The sequence below is a fragment of the Urocitellus parryii genome, chromosome 1 (assembly GCF_045843805.1).
Source record: "Urocitellus parryii isolate mUroPar1 chromosome 1, mUroPar1.hap1, whole genome shotgun sequence".
In the NCBI taxonomy this organism is placed as follows: Eukaryota; Metazoa; Chordata; class Mammalia; order Rodentia; family Sciuridae; genus Urocitellus; species Urocitellus parryii.
The window spans coordinates 165,824,095-165,848,110 of NC_135531.1; the positions used below are offsets into that span (position 1 = coordinate 165,824,095).

The 24,016-nt window shown below is 49.4% G+C and overlaps 2 protein-coding genes across 17 annotated transcripts in view; one reads left to right on the forward strand and one right to left on the reverse strand.

The window, feature by feature from the left end:
- The window catches only part of LOC144256697 (tyrosine-protein phosphatase non-receptor type 4-like), an 851,727-nt gene that overhangs the window by 516,259 nt on the left and 311,452 nt on the right, over window positions 1–24,016 (reverse strand). The gene's annotated exons all lie outside the window — the stretch shown is intronic.
- Window positions 14,803–21,662, forward strand: LOC113176317 (cilia- and flagella-associated protein 144-like). The gene is made up of 4 exons (XM_077798041.1): window positions 14,803–14,933; window positions 16,916–16,977; window positions 17,934–18,037; window positions 21,552–21,662. Exons 1-4 carry the CDS (start codon window positions 14,803–14,805, stop codon window positions 21,660–21,662), a joined length of 408 nt encoding a protein of 135 aa, XP_077654167.1.

Genomic DNA, 24,016 nt, shown 5'->3' on the forward strand with positions numbered 1-24,016 from the left:
AGATCATATTTTACTTTGAACTCAGTCACAATTAATTCAATTAATATTTATCACAAGATCGATTTCAGATGAACCTAAATATTAAGTAGGTGGGTGAGAGTATGAACAGGTGTGTGTGAGGGGTCAGCATGGAACAATAGACCTCCCTCTGTGCAGAACTAGCACATAGAGGTATGTGTGGACATATCTATGTTATACATGTGTGCAAACACTCACATGCATATAGTATATATATAAAGGTATTGAACTCTTAGTTTTCATAACGTATAACAAGTAAGCAAAAACTTCATTTGAACATGTATTTTCTAAAAATAGATGTTAGAATTTAATCTCTTAAGCAAGCATGAACTTTTTAAACAAGTGTGAGATATTTTATTGGATCCTAAGTTATTGAACTCTTCCACCACTGATAGTCACAAGAGTTACTTTCAGCTGTTCCTTATTGTAGACTAATTTGCCTTCAGTTCACCATGTGCACCTGTTGGTATTCATGTGAAAATTTTTATACCAGGATTGTGCATTTATTCTTTTTATGCCTACATATGAGAGGTTTAATCAGCCTCTAAAATTTGTAGCCAATATGACATGAGTTTTGTATTGTGATATAATCATTAACCCTCAACAGTCTTGATATTGGTTCAACTAAAAAGGATCTGATATTGTGCGGTAAGAAGTTAAAATTTATAGAGAAGTGATGATAATAATGAGGACTTACACATTATCAGTCCTAGTTGTTACACATTTCTTACATTAATAAACACAAACTTTTCTTCACTAACAGCAAATACATAAGAACATTTTGAAGCCATTCTGTAATAATTAAAATCTGTAAGATTTCCATGTGGACTAGTGTCCCTGCATTCTCACAGACTGATGGCCTCACATGAATGGTGTCCATCCAAAGAAATGAGAGCCCAGAAGCCTCTTTCTAGGCCTCAGGGTCACTTTTTATACATGCTATATTAACTTGTTTAATCAGTCCAGAATCTTGTGTTTTAACATACATCTTAAAAATATGGTAATCAAGGTACTGGGAATCCAGGTAACACCCTGGAGGTCAGAAGCCAGCCATTACAGTGCCTCTTTGCAAGGGCAGGGGAAAGCGATAAGGATGCAGTGCAGACTCTGTGGCTAGTGGCCAGGTTGGACATTCACAGCTGAATTCAAACAAAATTAAAGAGAAATAAGAGCTCCCACCTTGACGGAGCCAGCTTTGCTCTCGTGCTCGCTGCCCCGTGTGGATGCTGGCTGCCATGGTGAATGTGACAGGAGAAGCTAAAGAGACAGAGCACCTCACCAGGGCACAGCCTCCTGCAGCAAGAGGAAAGCACTAGACCCAGGAGCTTCACACACCAGACAGTCTCAAATGTCCCCCAGCACTCAGCAATGTCGTGAGCCACGTTTACAAGCACCAGGACAGGAAATCACAGGTGGAAGTGACCTGGCTGGTGCAGCCTGGAGTCTGTGACTGGGCAGTATTTGGCAGCCTTCTGCATGGGGATTGGCTGAGGCTCAGTTGCTTAGCTATAAGGGTAGACTCTCATTAGCAGGATACACTTGGCTAGCACCTGAAGCCTGGTTTAGTTCACCACACAGAAGGTCCTTTGGACCATCTCATCATTCACATACAGGGGCTGTCACAGGTCCATTCACTCCAATTCAACATGTCCCTGCTTTTGGTCAAACCCTCCAATCTTGATGGATTGATCAAAACCCTGGACATAGGAAGTGATACCATCTTCTGCCACCATCACAATATGTGCTCTGTGCCATTGTATACTGCATACATGTAACTTGCTTTTGACTTTAACAGAGGCTCTCAGGTATGGGTGTTCCTGGAGTCTCAGAGGAGATCTTGGAGTTGGTCTTTGTGCAACACTGGAGCTGTTAAAACTACAGGACTCATGGATATGGACTAAATGCATTTTGCATTGTGAGATATAAATGAGCTTTTGGAGCCAGGCGCAGTGGCGCATGCCTGTAATCTCAGTAGCTCAGGAGGTGGAGGCAGGAAGATTCTGAGTTCAGCAATTCAGTGCTAAGCAATTCAGTGAGACCCTGTCTATAATAAAATATAAAATAGGGCTAAGGATGTGGCTCAGTCGTCGAGTGCCCCTGAGTTCAATCCCTGGTACTCCCCTCCTCAAAAAAAAAAAAAAAAAAAAGAGCTTTTGGGGGCCAGGGCAGAATGTTCTAGTTTAAATATGAAGTGTCCTCTAAGAGCTGCTGTGTGAATAAAGGAATATTTTACAAATGGAATGATTAGATTGAGAGTGTAACCTAATCAGTTCATGTTGGTTGGAATAAACTCACTGGGTGGTCATTGTAGACTTTGCATGATGAGAGGAGGCAGGGCACTGGGTCATGCCTGATAGGGTTCATTTCCCTGTATCTTTTGCACCTCTTTGCTTCCTGGCAGCCACTAGTGAAAATAGCAGTAATATCAGAGCAGGTCACAAAGAGAGCTTCTGCCCTAACTGCATGCAGCAAGAAAAACCTTGGCAGGCTGAAGGTACTGACAGATCCAGTCAGTGCCTGGTTCACCGTACAACTCACACTCAACAGACCACATGAGAAATGTGACTAAGATATTGATACATAAAAGAATCAAGTCTCCTGGTGCACTCCCAGAGTGGGTGTGGGTGGAGCGGACTTAGCTGTCAGCACACTGTGCTCCTGACTTGCTGTCAGGGTTCAGTAAGTATCCTGCTACACTTCTGTGAATGTCCCCATCGCCACTCTCCTGGTGTCTGGGCTGTCCAGCTGCATCACTTGTGCTGGTCTCTGCAGAACATGTGGAAGAAGAAACCAATTTAGATGTGAGACAGAACAAAAAGCAAAATAAAACAGGAAGAAGCTGGATGTTGAAGAAGTGTACTTGTGGTTCACACTGGGGCACCATGTAGGAATTCTGTGTGCCTGGCTTAACTCACCATGTCTAAAGCCCCAAATCAGCTTTGGAGAAAGGGTTGGACATATGGTAACTATAAACATTAAAATCTTCCCTTCCTAACCATTCAGGCAGGTGGTTGCACATCAAATCCATATCAAAACCACCCATTTAGTGGATTTGTTTCATGCATTCCACTGACCATCTGTCTGTCCATCCGTCATCAGCTACTCATCATCTGAGTGACCCCTACTGAGCCGTCAATCAATTCCAAGGCACTTTTTCCACCAGTGCTAAGTGAACCACAATTCTCATCTAATATTGATTGGTTGTGATTCCTCCTGTTCAAGACAAAAAAATGGCAGTAAGTGGAAAGATGGGAAAGAGGGAGGGACAGAGGAAGGTTGGTCAGCATTTTGCTTTGCTTTGGTGCTGAGGATTGAATTTTGCCCAGGTTGGAAAAGTGCTCTGCCACGGGGCTGGATTCCCAGCAAGGCAGTGTTTTCAACTCCAGATTCTCTCTCACCTCTTCCATAGAGGTGTCCCACAGCTACTTCCATAGATTTATAGTCTCTATTTTTCAAAACCACCCACGTGGTTCAGAGGTCTGGGATGTATTTTTGTTGTAATTTTAATTTAAACATACACTTATTTGTTTTGGCTTTTATTCTTTAATTATGAGAAGTGTCAACAAGTTCTATTCTTCTAGGTCATTTATATCAGCTCTTCTGAGTAAAAGTGGAAATCATTTTCCTTCCAAGGACTGAACCTTTGTTTGATTGGATATTAACATCATAGCGTTTTCACAGAATTAATATTAATGTGGCCTCTATAATCAACACATTAAAATTTTTTAACAAGACTGGAGTGGCATCTAAATTAAATTATGATATTTACCAATAATACCTTAAATTGGTGGGGCACAGAGACAGAGTTATTTCTTAGCTGCTGATTACAATAAACTATTTAAGTAGTGTATTGCTAATATAAGGCTTAAGGCTTCCATTCCCTCACAAAGTTACTTTTTTCTGGGATTTTTGTGCATTTCATATGCATTAAGAGAAATATGTTCATAATATGTGCTTCTTGTCCTTTATTCTGTTATTGTTAGTTATGACTTCCTGTTAACTCTTCTTGATAAATTCCACTGAAGACTTGCCCTCTTTTTCTCAAAGAACCACCTTTTCACTTTATTATGGTTTTCTATTAATGTAATAATTTTCAGGTTTCACTAATTTGTCTTGCCATTCGTGTGTTCTTCCATTTATTGTTTTGTTTATGCAATACTATTTCTAACCTAATTTAACTTTGTTTTTATTTTTTGACTTTTTATTTTTTTAAGCAATGCAAATAAATAATTCTATATATTTCTGTGAAAGGATTGAGTTTTGTTGTGCTCAGTCCTATAGTTTGATCAATTTTGTCTTCATTGATTCCTAGCATTACTGATATTTTTCGAGGACACTAACGGTAGATGAGTGTTCTGAATTTGCTAATGTGCCCACAAATGCCCCTATCTTAGTCTCTTTGTGTTCTCCTTCAGGCTCTTTGGGTCTGCTTTGGTGATGCGGCCCAGTGAGGTCAGGTGGTTAAAGCCATGCGACATGGCAAAGCCCTCTACCTGGGACCCACTTTCCTGGCCACGTGTGAGCACAGCCACACCAACAGACACATGTGGGACTGGAAACGCTGCCGCTGGTGGGGACAACACTGGTGATCTTAATTTCCCTGCTGGGTGAGGTTAAGAGCCCTGGTCCTTGAGTCCTTCTGGGGGCCTGTCTGCCCACGACTGCGGCTCACACAGTGGTGGGTTGTCTTCCTCCTGTTTTCATGGACTTGTGGAGAGCTGCGTGGGTTAAGACCTGTGGGATAAGACAGCCACACATTTTCCAGTTTGTCCTCCTCTTACTTGGTTTTCTGAACATCTCACAGAAGTTCTGTCTTCATAGGCTCCTGTTCCTCTGCGTGTTCCGGGACTCTTCTGTCGCAGGAGCAGTGAGCGCCCTCTGCAGGAATCTGGGCTTCACCGACAGGAAACGCCCCCTTCAGGGCGTCAGAGTTCAGTCTGCTCTGCTGGGCTCCCTTGGCTCACCTTGCTGTGTTCTAGAGTCCCGGGGACTCACCTTGCTGTGTTCCATAGAGTCCCCGGGACTCCCATGGGTGTCTCAGGGAGGCTACTCTACCCATTATACAGCCGAGCTCCCTAGCTAATCGGAGAGGACACAGCCCTAAGCAAGAAGCTGCGGGTTGCGGACTCCTGGAGGACCCCGGGGAGAACCACTGAACCCCCAGGGCTGGAGGTGGTGCTCATCCAGGCTGTTTGCAAGAACTCTTATGTGAGTGGCCAAATGCATTTATTAAGCAACATATATTAGAAATTCAGTTTTGCTTTTAAAGTTTTTGATAATGTGTTCCATTGAGAGAAATATAAACAAGTTTTGGGTTTTTTTTTTTTTTTCATTGATAACCCGAGACACTGGCCACCTGATACCGTATGCGCATGTACCTAGCTAGGTCTACAGTCTTTCTGGGATGCTCTTCAGGAAGAAGCCCCCTGACACTGGCTCCCTGCAGAGGCAGAGCTTGCATCTAGAAGCACTGCGTTCCCAGCTCTACCCACTTGGGACCTCTCATCCATGAAACAGAACTTCCTTCCTCCCCACTTCTGCTCACTGATTTCAATGCTTTGAAAATCAGAGAAAACATATTAATGAGAAAGGATGGGTGAGATCTGAAAACCCCTATTATAATATTTTTAATTAGTATGATGAACATTGGTAGTGCATGTTTTAAATGAATGCAACACTTTATTTAACCCTTAAAGGCATACATTCTGAATGGTACTGTTAAGATACAATTCATATGCCATAAATACTCCCATACACTGGACAGAATCCCAGGTCTTTTAATATTTTAGAGCTGTACAAGAATGGCACCAATTTTAAAATGCCATCATCTCTTGGCATTTTACTTGAATATTCTAAATATCAAATATCATATTAGTTAACATAGCAATCTGTTGTATGTTTACATGCATATATTTTTTAAATTTACAAATGAATGATGATCTCTATGTGTATTTATATAGGTGTCACATATAAATTTACTTAATAAATAAAAAATAAATTTCTAATAAAATTATTTAAAAAACCAGGGAGGTGGGGGAGGATCTCAGAGGATAAAGGGAAGATGAGTGTAGTAGGAATTGAGGCGACTGAAAGAGGGAGGGGAAAAGGGAGGAAATGAGAAGCTAATTGACAAAATTATACCATATGCATGTACAAATATACCCCAGCAAATTCCACCTTTATGCATATATATCAAGCACCAATTTAAAATTAATAAATAAATAGAGGGAAGATCCGTAGAGAAGAGGGAGGGGAGTAGGGGAGGGGGAGGAGAGGGAGAGAGGGAACAAAAGCCCAGGAGGCACTGCTGACCCTTCTCAACTGTACACAAGGTGTTCTCCCTCCTCTCCACAGTGACTTTTCTCTCCAATATTCTTTGTAGTTGTGTTCACGATTCAAACACTTGCAAAAGCTTCTTTTATTTATTTTACATTTTCCCATAGGGGAAGCCCAAGGTAAACCACGTGGGCAGCAGGCTTGGTTTGCAGAGGAAGAGCCTTGTCTCCAGAGCACCCCTCCCTGCAGACTTGTCCCAGCTGCCCAGTGCCCGCCTGGCCCAGGCCCACAAGTCAGAGCCCTCACTCCCTGCACAGGCTGCGGAGTCTGTGGGGCCTGGTGCAGTGGGCAGATGGGCCGGCTATCCTGCTCCCGTGACTTGGATTTCCTCCAGCTCACCAGGAGGGTCAGTTCTGGTACATCAGAGTGAGAAGAGGGAAAGGAACCCGTTCCCGGGTAGTATAAATAGGCCTGGAGCGACGCAGAGATTTACACTCAGCACTTACATTTCAGGAGTCAAGTGTGTTTTTTTAAGATTATTTTGTTTTACTTTGCTTTAAATTTCTCTAAAATGTAAATAAAAAAAGTAATTTCTCCCATTTCTGTTAAGCTTTTATGTTTCACGTTAAACATTTTGCTGCTGCTTTTATCTTTACATACGAAATAACAGATGTACTGGGTCATGATCATATGATGATCCCATGCTTTGACCTCCTTGCATAAACAATTTATATGTATGTAATTTAATATTTTACTTTATATAATGATTTAAATACAGTTCAGTGTATCTATTTTTCCGTTTCATTTTGTCTTTCTCAAAATGAAGATCTCTGGTTAAGTATATATGCATTTAAAACACACCTTTCAGCAAGTCTAGAAATTAAACTGTTTTAAATAAGTTACACGTCAACCAAGTATCTCTTATTGCACCATCAGCTGAAGCAGAGCCCTCTGGTCTACCACCAAGTACACACACACACACACACACACCTGCACATATTTTATACTTATAAGGCCACAAACTGTATTTTAGAATACATCCTCTATGCAGTGTGTAAAGCAATCACCAAATAAGAGCAATGCAGACGATGTTCCATTACGTGATAATGCACAGTGTCTGTGGACGCCTGGGTCCTCATGGGTTCTGTCACTTATTTTGAAAGGAAAAGGTACAGATGATCTGCAGACACTCCCAGGGATAAGCCAGAGGGACTCTCACTGATTCATTTGACCAGGAGGATCACGATTCTCACAGAAAGCCCTACAGGAAACGGGCCTTAAAAGACAAATTTTTCTGAAAGCTCTTGACGGATGCAGGGCACATATTATTCACCTTTACTCAGAGATTTTTCAAAAGAAGATGGAGCCTCGTGGTGGAAAATCCATGGGATTGATGAGGACAGGAGGCCTGTGAAAATGATAATAATAATAAGTAGACAGAGACACAGACAGGGTGCACAGGCAGGGAAGGTGGCAGAGTGGCCTTTGTCCAAGCGGCCACACTTATTTATATCAAGAGGTTACATTAAGTCGTTAGTACCATAACCACATTATTGTTTAGAGTATCAGTAAGGTTGCTTATTCTGCAGTTATACTTCACAGTTACAATATGCAACGTTAGGAGCTTTGTGCAGTTCTCAAGAAAGTCCATTGTCTGAAGTCACTGTTAGGCAGGCAGCTCCAGGAGCACCAGAGCTTGGTGAGACATTGTAGTTATCTAGCAAGTAAGTTCCTTTATTCCCAGGAGTTATGTGCCTAAGATTAAGGTGGAAGCTGATAAGACTCTAGCATAGAGGGCATTACCATAGCAACCAGGCATCCTATGCCTTTGCACAGAGACTTTCCCAGGCACCAAGCAAGTCATCAGGAACCCCAATCCCAAACACAGAACCCCTACAGCCCTGCCCTGTGGGTGCTGCCTAGATAGTGAGGAGGGACAGCAGTGCCATTGGGTAGGTGGAGTAGACATTTGGTGACAGAGGGAAGGAGGCCTGTGACATCTGGGAGGGTCCCAAGGTGGGCCCCAGGTGGCAGCTATTGAAGGTCCATGAGAGGACAATGGGACTTTACCCCCTGTAGTAGTTGCACCCCTCCTCCACAGAAAATATTAACTAAGCTTCTCCAGAAATCTTTACCATAACTGATTTTAGGACCATCAGCAAAAGAGTCTCTACAAAGAGTTCAATGTAGGTAAATTTTCTATTTTCCTGTTGCTCCATTTTAATTGGCCATTGGCCTGGAAGAAATCAGCACTCCGGGTACTGAATGCCCCTTTACTAGTTTTTTCACACATATTTATCCAGCATAGTAGTTTGGAGAAGTATGTTTACTAAATGCAAAATGTGATAAATAAAAGACAGGTCCTTTAACAAGGCCTCTGGCCTTGAGCTGGGGCTTCACAGAGATAGATGTCTACATTTCTAAGACAAGAGAAGTTACCAACTGGGCTCCATGGTAACAGCTGGCAGGGGGAGGAAAGAAAGGGGAGAAGCAGCTCTCTCTTTCTCAGGTGTTGTTCTTGAAGGGTTAACTTGCCCAGAACAGAGAAATAAAAGCTGCTTTTATGTGAACTTCTGCAGACTGTGAACTTCTGAGCCCCTCCCCTTATAGGCTGGTATTCTGAAACTCCCTGAACTTGGAGTTCAGGGGGATTGATTGATTACAGAAAAAGCTGTTCCCTCTGAACCTGGCTATAGCCAAATAAAACTGTTTTGTGCTATCTTTTGTGCCTTGCCTCATCTGACCCCTACAACACTGCCACCGCAGGTCTCAGGAGAGATGGGCAGTGTGGAGACAGGCCTCTGATGAAGGAGCAGAGGGCAGAGTAGGTGGTCAGTGCTGGGTACCAGGGTCATCTCAGCAGTGCTCAGGCAGATGGCACAGGTGCTCCAAGGACACTGCCAGAGGATTGACAGACTGAATTCATCAGCTACCAAAACAGCAACTGGGTCCCCTCCAGCAACTGCTGGCAAAGGCTGGACCAGAGAAGCGAGACTGTTCTTGGCAGAACTGTCCTGGGGCAGCTGGCTTGGGATGCCCTGCATTCTGATAGCTGGACAGCCAGGTAGACGGTGATCACCGTGGTGCTGGTCAGGGGACACCTGACAGTGTGAACTTGCTGTGGAGGGATGATCCCAAGTTTGAACCTACCCTCGTCCTTCAGAAGGGCTGGAGGCCAACTGCTTTGCATTTGGGGTCAGGGAAGCAGACAGCTGGTCATGGGCCTGAACCCTCTCTTGGCTCGGCCCCAGGGCAGCTGCTCTGCCCTGCAGCGGCTTTGCTCAGGATGTTTAAGGGAGTAAGGGGGTTCCTGCTGCAGTGTCCCAGGTACGACCAGGGCTCAGGTCTTCAGGGATATCTGGTGCCAGGGGAGCAACTACATTCCTGATCCCAAGAAAGGGACTCAGGCACGTCACTCATTTCCTCTGGGAATGTCTGTGTCCTCCACTGAGGTGGTTGAGCATGTTCTCCACAGGTTCATGGGATGGAGGCTTGGTCTCCAGCATGGCAGTGCCGAGGTGCAGGACCTTGTGAGACTGGGGTCAGTTCCTCATGGCACAGAGCACCTCCCTGAAAGTGGGCAGATGATGGGCTTCCAGAGCCAGTGGGCTGCCACAGGAGAGACTTGGCATACAGCGAGGCACCCCACAGCATGCACACCGGTGCAGGAGGCAGCTCCCTTTCTGATTCCCTGCCATGTGGTGAAGCTGTCAGGTGATGCTACAGAGCAAACAGAGGAGGCCACCTGATCTTGGACTTTGAGAGTTAAAAAAAAAAGCACAAAAGAGACCTAAATTAACATTTTTTTTTTAACACAGTGGCCAGACTCTGGTATTTTATTATAGCCGTTCTTCCTTGAACCCACTGCTCTTTCCCATCATGGCTGCCTGGAGATTTTAGGAGTACCAAAGGCCTGCACAAATAGCTCCCAGGGTGCTCTGGACCTCAGAGATATTCCTCTCCCTGACTGCAGTGCCCTCAGGACAATCAGGAAATTGTATCCCGGAAGCAAAGGCTCTGAAGACTCACTCCATGTACCTGGGGAGCTGCTGCCTGCTGTTTGGAGCACCAGCATGGGGCCAGCCAGCTGTGGGAACAGGGGTTGGGGACTACTAAAGAAACACACCTTCCAAGTAACAAGCCTGGCCAGGCACCCCTGCCTCAGATCTGCTGCTGGAGGAGTGCCTCAGGGTGTGTGTGTGGGTCCCCTGGATAATCCTCAGTGGCAACTTCCACAATAAAAATCAGAACACATTCTCCTCCTGCACCGACAGGGGCCAGCACCCTCCCAGCAGTATGCGGTGGGCATTTTTGTCTGCTGTGCCACTCCACAAATGGACAAGCCATGGCAGAGATGAGTGGTGAAGGCAAGTGGCAGAGTAGAAGAGCCAGACGGGTGCCAGCGCCCAAGGTCCAGTGTGGATGCTATGAACCACAACCTGGAGAGGCCACTCAGGCCTAAGTCGATGTGCCAGGGGACTCCAGCACTGCCAGCTCTGCCTGGACTGTCCAACCTAAAGATGGCCCAAACACCACCCATCATCTGACAGTCAGAGGTCACGGCACCTGATGCAGCTTGTGCACGTGGTCTGCAGACATTTCCAAGGCACAAGTGTAAAAGGTGTTTGGGGCCATGTGCTTCTGGCCAGAACACAAACTCTGAGTCTGGAGACACCACCTAGGAGGAATGTCCAGCTGCTGGAGGCCCTGCATACTTAGGTATCTCCAGCACACTACCAATCTTCAAATCCCAGCAGGAACTGGGGAGATGCTTCCTGTATTCTGCACATTAGGTGTGAGCCCTGTTCCTGCACACTACAGATGTGACCACTGAGGTGACTGAGCACTGCAGTGTCCCCTGGACTGTCAGCTGGGGTCTGCACCTGGTGGCCCACACCCTCAAAGGTGATGCAGAGAGCCTCCATGTTCAAAGAGCGTCTCTCCTCGAGACTCACTCCCTCCATGTTGGCTGGCCAGGACACAGGGAGGGAACCGACTTAGTCGACAACTCCACACAGCACTGCAAACAGAACCAGAATCCATGATTCCTCATTGTCAGCAAAGTCAAGGTGGCCGAGGAGGGGCCTATCCAAGAGGAGGTAATACTCTCCATGGCCTCCAAGAGCCATGGTGGGGAAGGAAGAGGTAGCAGGTGCTCACCCAGTGCTCCTGGGGCCTCTCCCCTTCTCACCAGGCTGGTCCTGAGGCTGAGCCAAGCAGACACCAAGACCACAGAGCCACAGACTCAGCTCCTTAGACAACCAAGCGCCAGCCCAATGGCCACCTCTCCAGTCAACTCCCAAGGATGCCATGCAGGGTGCGTCAGTGAAGGGGAGTTCCTTCTCTGTAGGACACTCCTGTGACAGTTGGTTTATAATATTATGGGCTCTGAGCCACTTGGGGCACAAGGGCACCCCAGTATGTAAGAGTGATCACCTGAGCTCCCAAACACACTGAGTGATGATGGGCAGTGTGAAGATGGTGGGAATGCACGGCCACAGGCTCCCCTTCCAAAGACCCTCTGAGCAAGCCCTTGGTTGGAAACTGTGTCATGTTTGGTGCTTGAAGTCAGAGGAAAAGGAAGGATTTATGGTTCAGAACCCGCCTGCCCTTACTCCTCCACAGCATCAACTCCATCCTGCCATGAAGCTTGGGCAGGAGGATTTGAGAAAAGGACTGAGGGAAGTCCTAGCGCCAGGGGTCAGGACATGATCTGGAGGCCTCGGCTACTCAGGAGCCCTGACCTCAGGATCTAAGGATTTCCAACCCCTGGTCCCTCACTCAGCAGTGCTGTGATTCTGCAAGTCAGCCGTCATCTGTGGGTGTCCACACCCCCAGGAGAAGAACAGGAGGCCAAACGTCCCCAGGCCACCTAACTGGTCTGCGGTCAGACTCAGGAGATGAGGCCCCACGATCTACACCAGCTGTGAAGGACCAGACTCGGGTGGGATGGAAAAGCAAACCCGTTCTCCACTGCCCTGGAGCCTCCCACGTCTCGCTCTGGGTCCCCAACCCCCAAGGGTCTCCCTCAGTCCTTTCTCCCTGAGTGGACAGGCAGAGCACCTCTGAAGGACCTGCCCTCCTCTCCAGGCATCTCTGCACATGGTTATTTTGGGCCCTAAACCTACTCTGTGTCAGCAGTCGACAGTCAACATGGAACACAGAGTAGGGAGAGGAGGGGAGGGACCACAGGACCTGCCAGGGCCTCATGGCTCTAGCAGGGATCTGAGCCCAGGCGTCACCTGTTACTCACTCGGCCCTGATGACCGTTGCACGTCTCCTCTGCATAAAGGCACTGCCCACACAGTCCCTCTGAGTGTGTTAAGTCCACCCTGAACCCCAGGACCACCCTGAAGCCCAGCTCTGGAGCAGCTGGAGCAGCTGGGCAGCTTGTGAATGGTGGGATCAATCTTTTGACTTTGTACCAAGCAGCAATTTCTCCTTGAATTAGAAATTTTTTAAGCCCAGGTAAAATGAACCTGATGGGCACGTCCTCCAGGAAAAGCTTCTACCTTCTGCATGAGTGTCTCCTAGGCTTGATTTGGGGCCTTTGAATGGAGCAGTTTTCCATTCCACTTTCTATCTTCTCCAAGAGAAATGAAGACCCAAGAAACACTGCAGCACACGACCTGCCCCATGGTGCTTTCTTCCTCGAGTGCTGGGTGGACACACGGCCAGTGAAAACAGTCTGCACCCTGATCACTCACTGCTTAGGAAAACTGCACAAAAAGGAGGAGGGACTTCCCTGGTGGCATTCACCTGGACAGCCTCCCAGGTGCAGCTTCCTGCTGGGAGTGGGGACTGGGGTGGGTTTGAGGAGCTGCTTCTCCAGGTAAATGTCTAAGGCCTGCTCCACACATGGGCACTGAGCTGATTCATAGCTACGATGGAAACCCTCCTCTTAGAGATTATTTCTCTACTGCTGGACTTAAGATCCTCAAAACACACCATCCCACCTATGTTGAGTACTGAAGACACACAGAAGTTTCTAGAAGTTTTACTGGTCCCACCTGCTCTGACCCCACTGCCTGCTCAAGGCAGCCCCCTCCCTAGTCTCCAGCATCCTCCTCATTGCAGAATGGACACCTCTTCTCCCCTCTCACAACGTCTATTCAGGCAGGGAGTTAGATGATAGGAAAGGGCTCTGGAAACACAGTGAGTTAATCCACTGGGACACGGATTCCACTTTCCCATCCCACTTCCCTGCACAGGGTGTGAACACACTTGGCACCACCAAAGTGTGTCCTCAGGAAGGGCACCTAGGACCCATGCACAGAGGTGTCCCCTAGACCTCTGATCAGTCACTTCCTGAGGAGGGCAGACTGCACGTCCCCCCAAGGACATGGACTCCTAGTGCCACATCTCTCTCTCTCTGCTGTGTCCAGTGACCACTCTTGAACCTAGACATGGGACCAGTCCCTGGATGGTGGGGCCTACTCAGTGCACCTACAGAGTGGGGGGTGTGCCTGTCACAATGGACCTTCCATCATGGAACCTGAGGAGAGAACTGTGGGAGGCCCTCTGGCAAGGGTCAGTTACCGGTTGGCCAGTGAGTAACTAGGACTGTCCAAAGACATGACTAAGAAGCTTCCTCCTGTGGATAAAGTTCAATGCCCATGCCCCCCTCCTGTGCCCCCACCCTCCAGCCCCATCACCCACCTCCCTTCCCTGACCCGCCAGGCTGCCAGCCCTCAGGCTGCTCTCCAGCTCAAGCCCTCCCCTTCTGGCCTCTGCCCCACCACTTTCCCTCCTCTGCCTTACAATGGTCCCTTCCCAACACCCTGCCTTGAGGGGCTCTGTGCCCAGCTCTTCCTCTTTTGCTCCCAGACCACCCACTCACCTCCCCACTGTTCATCTGGCTCCCCTTTCCCGTCACTCCCCCATCTATACCCCCTCTCCTCCTCCCAGCTCTCCCTTCTAGGTCCCCATAATCCAGTCCCACCCACAATCCAGCCTCCCCAACCAGGCAGCAGGGTTGACACACTCACCCAGGGGAGATGGTTTCCTCACTGTGGGTGCAGGTCACAGTCCCTGGGACTGTCTTCCCAGCAGCCTGAGCAGGTGGACCCAGGGGACACAGGAGGATGACAGCCCCACACTCAGCCTGGAATCCACCCTTCCTGGAGACCACCTAAATCTTTTTTAGGAAATGACTGGCCAAGGTGAGATCCAGCTATCAGTCTCTTACCTGGGCCTTCCCACTGGACCTGGAGCCCTTCCCTGATGATGTCCAAGGGCAGCTCTAGTACCCAGGTTCTGACCTGAGAAGCTGGGGCAGGTGAGTCCAGTGCCTGCCTGGGGCCCTGGGAAGAGGGATCTGGGGGCAGTGGGTGGAGTCAGGGGACTAGGTTGCCCAAGGGAGGTCCAGGGCTGGAGACTGGAGCATTCCAACCAGGACTCTGTTGCCAGTAGACAGCTGGGACATTGTTGTCAGGAGATGGCAGAAGAACGGGCACCGCCCCAGCCAGAGGGCACTTAGAGAGCCCCAAGCACCAGCATGGCCAGGCCATGGCTGGACACCAGAGGGAGAGGGCGATCCAGGACCAGGTTCATCAGAACCAGTTCCTGCGGGAACAGTACCTGCAAGAGCTGTGCACGCAGAAGCTGTACACGGAGTACCTCGTGAATCCCCTGTGCAAGGGTGAGGACTAGGGGAACAGAGGTGGGACACTTCGGGGTGGGTTGTGGGCGAGCAGGCAGCAGGGAGAGGCCTGCCCTGATCTCTGGTGTCCAGGAAGGGTGGATTCCAGGGCCGCCTGGCCTCCTGAGACACATCAGATGCATTGAAATGCATCCACCTCACAATGAGATCAAATATACTGCATGTAAAAAGGAATGCTTTTGGGGGGAGGGGTACTACGGATTGAATTCAAGGGCACTCAGTAAAGCCCCAGCTCTTTTTATGTTCTGTTTGAGGCTTGAGCCTCCATAAGTTGCTGAGACTGGCTTTGAACTTCAATCCTCCTGCCTTAGCCTCTCAAGCTCTGGGGATTAAAGGCATGTGCCATAGCACCCAACTGGAAATGGCTTTTAATATTTTTGTTTTTGATGGAATTACATTTTTCAGGGCTTTTATATTTTGTTTTTGTTATATTTTGGTTTCATTTTCATACACTAAAGGGTTTTTTAGGATTTTAATATCATCATAGCCCTTTCTTTGGAAAGGTCAGGAGAGTGGGCTCCGGTCAGTGTTCCCTGTCCTCCAGGTAAAAGCACCCTCCCCTCCACTCCTCTCACCCTGCACACTCCTGTGAGATCCATCTCATCCTGCAGCATCAGCAGCCCCTAAAGGACACTGGGCCTCAGATGAGCTCCAGCTCTGCCATCTGACCACCTCCCAGCTAGCTACCTTGGACTCACCATTAGGGACCTCAAACTGGCCCTCTGGAAAGCTAGGGGCTCTGAATCCCTTGCCCACCCTCTGCTTCTCCAGAAGACCCTGTGGCAGCACAAGGCAGCTGGGCCCTTCCTTCCCCAGGTGAGAAGCCTGAGTCAGCCCCGGCCTCCATCCACCAGTCCACACTCCTGGCAGTCACAGAAGCAGAATGTCTGCTGCTTCACATTTCCCCTGACCCTTGTCTGTTCCTACCTCAGGGAAAGACTCCATGATACACTGGGGGTGTACCCACCTCTCACTTAATTCCACCCTCTGGACAGCGACTGGACCTGCCCCTCTCCAGCCTTACCTCCTCTCAATTCCTTCCACAAATACAGTAGGGCCTGCCCCCCCCCATTGCTAGGCTCCCTCTCAAACTCCTCTTTACCTCTGAACGGCTCATTCCACAGCCCCCTATGGTACCTGCCCACCTGCTCCTCCTCCCTGAGCTCCCCCAACTCTCTACCTCCATAGCCAGCACCCCTGCAGCCTGGCCATCTGCAGGAGACTTAGTGACTTGATTTTGCTTAGAACTCTTCTGGCTGTCTTCTGTCCCCATCACTGATTTCAGTAGAAAAATTCACTTCTGTTTAGGTTGGTTCATTCCAACAAGCTAAATAATCCCTCAGGCCACATTCATTCTGGGAAAAGTGATTTCCTCCAGTTCTTTCCCTTGGGCACAGGATTAATGTGGCCACTGTGGTGAAGTGAGAAAATACTGTAGATTGCATTTCTGTTTACTTGTACTGTAAAGAAAAATATTATATTTTTCTAATATGCAGATAATATTACATACGGATGACATACACATTTCATATCTTAGGGGTGCATGCTCAGAAGTCTTTTTACTCCTGGGCATGGTGGCATACACCTGTATCCTGGCAGCAGGGAGGCTGGGGCAGGGAGATTGCAAGTTTAAGGATGACCTCAACAGAGACAGCTCTCAAAATAAAAGAGGGCTGGATTAGGGTTAGGGTTAGGGTTAGGGTTAGCTCACTGCAATAAATAAATGAGTGAATGAATAAACAAACATAAATCCTAGTAGACTGTGGCTTCTGGCCACTGCCCTGGACAGTGCCAGGCCAGATCCTAAGTCCTGGAGAGCTGTGGGACCTTGTTCCCAGCACCCAGCCAGAACCCCCTAGGCCCAGGCACTACGTGGGTGCAGAATGGGAGCCTGGTCTAGGGTGAGTGGCGGGAAGCAGGGGTTGTGCTCTAACCTGCACTGTGTCCCTGCTCTTCTCCAATTCACACAATCACCAAGAAGCCCATGTCGTGGCATGATAACTTGGAGGAACCTGAAGATGGTAAGTCCTTGGGTTGGAGATTTCGTGAGGTGGGGCAGAGAGAGGCAGGGGGCTCAGAGAACTCGTAGGCAGAGTCGCTGCAGGGAACCTCAGGGTCCTCTGCTGTGGTCTCAAGACTACTCTACTGACCAGGCTCAGAGAGACTGATGTGCAAACACATGCCAACTCATTACTGTCATCCACAAGAGTCCCCATGGCCTAAAGATAGGAGTCGTTCATTCACAGATGTTCAGACGTTACTCACACGGGTGGGTTCTGAAGGCCTAGGAACTGGATTCATGTCCTGGTGCTGCCACTCCTTAACTGCAGGCTTCGGCCAGGTTGTTGACCTCTCAGCCTACTTCTTAGAGTTGTTGGAAGGACCAAGCAAAACACCACAGGTGCTTAGAGCTGAACCCGGCTCATCATGCTCAGTAAACACAGTCCTGTTCATGTTTCCACTTTCACCTGGTGACAGGCAGTGGGGTGGGCCTGGGGGTCTCAACACAATCAGGCAAAAGGCAAGAGGGCAGCCTGTAAGTGCCTCCACCAGTGTGTGGGGTGGGATCATGGGCGACAGCATGGAGAACAGGTGCCTCCGTCAGGCAGGGGATGTGGGACTGTTGGAGCAGGTGGGCACAGGTGGTCCAGGGTGTCAGGCGGGAGGCTGTGGAAGGACCCTGCATAATGGAGAGGCACAGGAGAGCAGCATCCTCATGTTCTGAGAACAGAGGAGTTGACCTCTGTCCCTGCCTGCCCTGGACTCCCCGGAGACCTATGTCTGTCACAGCCCTGCCCCAGGGTCCAGAACAGTGCCTGGCACAGTTTGCACTCATTTGCTGACATTTGCTGACACATGGCTGAGAACCAGACGCCCCTGTCTCAGGCCCTGGCTCTGCACACAGAATTCTGTGGCCCTGGAGTGGTGTGGCCAGGAAAAGGACACGGGCAGCTTCTAACCAGAGACTTCTCTCCAGTCAGGTTTCTGAATCTCGTTCACCATGCTGCTCAGAGACCCAGGAAGAAGTACCCAGAGACACAGATGGAAAGTCAGGAAATCGGCTGGGAGGCAGAGTCCTTGGTAAGTGAGGCCCCTGCTCCGGGCAGCAGTAGGAACACAGGGTGGAGTGGGCAGTAGCTGAGAGCAGAGTGGGCAGCCAGCTGGTAGGGGCTTGAATTCTGTCCTTCTTGGTATCCTGAGACCTGGGGTGAGTTTCTAAGCCACTGTGTGGTGCTGATCCTGTTCATAAATGGGGACATCACAGAACCTGCCTCACAGGGTTGCTGAGAGGAGCAGTACCTGGGACAGTGCCCAGCACACAGCAACTGCTCAGTAAACGTGGCTGGGCTCCTGTGATGCAGATGGGGAAGAGCAGAAAGGAATCCCTGAGCCCTGGCCAGGACAGTCAGGTGCTGCTCCAGGCAGGAAGACATCCCCAGGGGGCCCACCTCTCACAGAGCTCACCCCAAAAGGAGGAGGTGTGGCTCAGAGCTGGAGAAGCAAGGCCACACGGAGGCAAGGGACAGCCATAGAGATCTAACTATCAGTGAAAGAGGGGACTTCAGAGGAAACTGCTCAAGACCTTGATTGAACATGAATAAAGAATCAGGGATCAGTGATTTCTAAAGACCACACGGAAGGCTTGATCCAAGGGGGGCTGTGGCTAGGGCAGAGGCTCCAGCAGGGTGGGCAGCTGGACAAGCTAAGAATGGAGGTCTGGGGGGGATCACTGGGGGGAACGTCTGGGTGAGGGGTCCTGGCTAAGCTGACCTGGCTGGATTCTTGCTGAAGGCAGGGCAGGGACCAGACCTGCTCTGGGGGACAGACGGCAAGGAGCCCACAAACACCCAGGACAGTCAACACCCAGGGTGGTGGCTCTCGCTACACTGCTCAGCTGGAGTTTTGCTAAAACTGGATGATGCAGAGGTGACCACAGAAGGCCCTAAGTCAGTCCTGGTTTAAGAGGAGGACGGCCTGAGTGGAGTTTGGTCCAGGAGAGTCCTTGACCAGTGAGAAGGAGGTGGGAGGGAAGGGAGCCTGGTGAAGACAAGTCAGCCCAGGGTACAGTGGGCATCTTAGCAAAGCTCCAGAGAGCTGGGGGCTTCACGCACCATGGGAAGGTTGCTCCCTGCATCGCAGGGCGTCTCCTGCAGTCAGCGCACACCACAGGAAGGACGAGTGTGGGGCCCAGCCAGGCCTGCCCTGCTTAGGCCCTTCTAGGCCTCCAGGATAGAAGGCTGTGTCTGAGTCCCAAGGGGCCTGCCGGCACTCATTCTGTCCATCACACACGTGGGGACAGTGCCCTCAGGTGGCAACAGGGAGCAAGGAAGGAAGTAAGCCCCCCAGATTAGATCCAGGTGTTGTGGGAACATCAAAGGTAAAGAAGCTGGGCTTTCAGAGCACTGTGCTTGGGGCAGAGGATGTGATTGATGTGCTCCATGGGCCCGAATGTGGGGACCCTGTCCCTGGCAGGACCTCGCCCTGTTCAGAGCACCCCAACCTCAGCCCGGGGACCCCTGGTAAGTAAGGCTCAGTGGGCACCTCTTTGCCTTGTGTCTCTGGGTAACACTTGCTGAAAATATATCCTCATGTGGGATGCGTGTCCAAACACTCACACACACCAACACACACTCACACACATACACACTCATGCACACACATACACACACTTCACAAACACATACAACACATTCACACACACACATACACACACATACACACTCATGCACACACATACACACACTTCACAAACACGTACAACACATTCACACACATACACACTTACACACACATACACACTCACACACACCTACACACACTCACACATGCACACACACTCACACACATACACACTCATGCACACACATACACACACTTCACAAACACATACAACACATTCACACACACATACACACTTACACACACATACACACTCACACACACACATACACACTCACACACACACATACACACTCATGCACACACACACACCTCACACACACATACAACACATTCACACACATACACACACACACTTACACACTCACATACATACACACTTACACACATACACTTACACACACATACACACTCACACATTCACACACACTCAGACATCCTCAGACATTCACACACACACACACATACATACATACATACACTCACACACACACACGTTCACATAACACACTCTCACACACTCCCACATACCCACTCACACACAACACACACACTCACACACTCATACACTCACACACATTCACACATACACACACACATTCTCACACACACACAATCACACACACACTCACACACATACACACATAACGCACACTCTCACTCATACACACTCTCACACATGCTCACACTCCCACATACACATTACAACAACACTCATACGCACAGTCACACTCTCACATATGCTTACACACATACACACACTCACACACTCACACACATACACAAACTCACACATAAACACATACATACTCACACACATTCACACATAACACTCTCACACACTCCCCCCACACTCACACACACTCACACACTCATTTACACATACACACACTCACACACTCATGCCCACACATACACACTCACATACACTCACACACGCACTCTCACACTCACATACACACACATCCTCACGCATTCATGCATACAATTCACATTCACACACACATTCACATACATACACACACACACTCCCCCCACACACACTCACACACATACACACACATACACTCACACATACACACACTCACACTCACACACTTGCAGACTGGGATGGGATGAGCAAGTCCCTGAATGACTCTCAGGGCAGCTTCTCTAAGGTGCATGTGCTGAGGTCCTCCCTCTCCCTGGCTCCCTGTGACCCCCCCACACACTCCCTTTCCATTCAAGCACCTGCTGAACACTTAGTGTGTGCGGATGCTGTCCGGGGACAGGCACAGCACCTCCCCCAGCCGTCCCTGGCACCCCAGCACAGAGGCCCGCTGGCTCTGGGCAGCCTGGCTGTGGTGCCCCCCTGCCTCAGAAGGAAGAGGAAATGGTGTAGAAAGGGAAGTGAAACGCAGCACAGTTGGGCCACGGTGGGGTAAGCAGCTGCCCTGCTCCGTTAGTCCTGCAGGACTGGACAGTTCACAGGAAGGAAGCCAGGAATCGGCCTTCCCTGTGTCCACGCAGCCAGGGGCACCAGCCCCAGATGTGCTTCAGTCCGGCTTCCTGGGGCCCAGGGGTGGGGTGGGGCCACTTCTCAGCTTCCATTTTCCCTGAAGGAAGCTGGGATGAGACCAGGTACCAGGAAAAGAGAGAAAACACAATGAACCGGGGCGTTTGATGCAAGGTCCCTGGAACCTAGGACTTCCCGGGTGACCCACAGGCTTCCCTCCATGTAGGCAGCGGGCAGGGCGGAGCCCCAGCTCTGCGGAGGTGACGCCCCTTGCTCTCGGGACGCTCTAAGCGCTGGTGTCACAGTTTCACTAGCAGCATTGAACAGGAGAACCCTGGGGCCACCCGTGGTCAAGGAGGCCCGATTGGGTCCAGGTCTTCCCCCTCCTGACCAGCTTATGCTGCCCCTGCCTCCATCTAGGTCAGCCCGGAGCGCCAGGACCACAGGCTGAATCACTTCAGGGTCTACAAGGACATCACTCTGTACAAGGCCAAACTGTGGCTCCTGGGGGAGAAGGACCACCGCAAGTAGCTCTCCGCGGAAGAGCTGGCTTTCGCGCTGAGCGCCCAGTGTGCTGTCTAGGGAAATAAAGGTGGTTTTGCTAGAAAGCAAACCTGCTGCAAATCTTATGACAACTGAATTGAGATGGAATTGCTTATTAATCAATTTATGGGGAATAACTTCTAAATTCTCCACAAGTACCGCATAAGCTTGATTTGGGGGCCTTTGAACTGAACAGGTTTTCCCTTCCATATTCCAATTTTTCCAAGAAAATGGAAAACCTGAGAAACACTACACAGTGATGTTAGTATTTGGATTTGGAATGCCACCTAAAGGCTCCTGTGTTGAAGACTTTGTCCACGTGTAGCTCCGTTCAGAGGTGGGTGCTGGGAAGTCATTGGGTTATGTGGGTGATTGTCTAATCAATGGATTGATCCACTGATGGGGCCATATTTGAATGGACTGTTAGGGGTATAAACTGTAGGAGGTGGGGCCTGCTGGAGGAGGTAGATCACTTTGTGTGGAGGGAATGAGCTAGAAGTGTTAGTCTTGTCCCTGGCCCTCCTTTCTCTCTCTCTCTCTGTCTCCCTGCTCCCCATGCCATGATGAGATCAGCATCACTCTGCCCCTCTGCCCACCATGCCCAGAAACAATGGAGTCCACCAACATGGACTGAAATCTCTGGAACCATGAGCAGAATAAACCTTTCCTCCCTTTAAGTTGGTCATGTGAGGATTTTTGCCACTGGAATGAAAAGCTGAGCAACACAAACATGACCTGACCCTCCCAGTGTTCACTGCAATCCCAGGTGGACACCAACAAGAGAAAATGGCCTGCATTCTGGGATCACCCACTTGCCTAGGAAAAATCTAGATGAAGAGAAAGTTGGACTTCCCTGCTGGCATCAGCATAGAGTGCCACCCAGAGACCAAGCCTGGAGTGAGGACTGGGTGTGGGGTAAGGAGCAATTTTCCAATTAAAGACCTTTGGCCCTCACTGCACACAAATACTGGTATCATTAAATCATAACTCTGTGTGGAACCCTCTTTCACTGGAAATCATCTATCCCTTAGATTCAAGGGGCCTCCAGACTTGTTATCCCACCCATGTTGAGCAATGGTTCAGTGTGGGAAGTCATTCTCGCACGTGATTGGGCACCTCCCTGATTGGGTGTGAGGCGTTCTGGTTCTGGCCAAACTGTGTCGGAGCTATCTCCACCCTCTCCAGGTGCGAGAGCCTGTCTGTGTGGGGGTGTGACTGACCACTGATCCTGAGGCCAATCACTGACCCTGACCTTGGAATGCTGCCCTCCTCCACCTTCATCGAATGGAATTTCCCCCTGAATTTCTTGTTCCCCAATAAAAGGCCACCCCCTGGCATGCTCTCTCTCTCTCTCTCCTGCTAGCCCTGAGTAAGCCTTGCTGCCCCACCGGGTGGTTTGAGGTGAGAGCCAGAGAGGTGAGAGCCATCTCGGACCTGGGTCATAGAAAAAGGTAATTGAGTCTGTTTTATTTTGATCTCACTAGTTAACTTCTATGCCACAAACCTCTTTAATGAAACCAGCGTGCTGGTTGCCTGGTGTGGAGTTCAGTGTTCTTGGCATTGAAGACAACACAGAACTTTCTAGAAATGTTCCTGTGATAATGAAAGCTATGTTCAGACTCCAGACCTCAAACAAGGAAGGTGCATTTCAACATCATTCCAACCAAAGAACCAGAGGGTGCTGAGGGAAGCCAGCTTCAGGAAAGTCCTGTCCCTGTGACAAGGTCACCCCACTTTCCGGGAGCAGCCTCAGCACATTCACACTGTGCCCCAAAGAGCAGAAGAGAGGTGCCCAGCAGGCAGTGTGGGTCCTCAGAGGCTGAAATGGTCGTGAGAAATCGAAAAGACTGTGGCCACTTAGCTGGAGTTCAGCACATTCAGGAGGACACAGGCTCCTGTCATTGAATAGTCACATGTGATGTGAGTTAGGGAACAAACTGTGAGACCACAGACAAACCACAGAAGTAAAGCCCCGATCCCAGCAGTCCTGCCAGACCTTGACCAAAAATATGGGAGGGTCAGGCTGCCCTTGGGAGCTCGATGCCCTTGTGTGCTGCTCCTGCATACCCTCCTTGTGCCTGGCTCTGGTCCCACCTGCTCTGACCCCACTGCCTGCCCAAGGCATTCCCCTCCCTAGTCTCCAGTATCCTCCTCTTTGCAGAATGAACACTGCAGTGGAAAAACCCTGACATAACCAACTTAAAAAGGAGGAAAGGTTCCTTCTGCTCATGGTTATAGAGATCTCAGTCCATGTTGGTGGACTCCATTGTTTCTGTGCAGGGTGGGCAGGAGGGGCAGAGAGATGCTGCTTCTTTCCAGGTGAGGTCAGAGCCTTTCATTGT

Coding starts and splice junctions, on each gene's coding strand:
- LOC113176317 (XM_077798041.1), top strand. CDS start 14,803: ATGGCTGGACACCAGAGGGAGAGGGCGATCCAGGACCAGGTTCATCAG. Junction 16,978..17,933: donor CTTGGAGGAACCTGAAGATG/GTAAGTCCTTGG, acceptor ACTTCTCTCCAG/TCAGGTTTCTGAATCTCGTT. Junction 18,038..21,551: donor GCTGGGAGGCAGAGTCCTTG/GTAAGTGAGGCC, acceptor GCCTCCATCTAG/GTCAGCCCGGAGCGCCAGGA.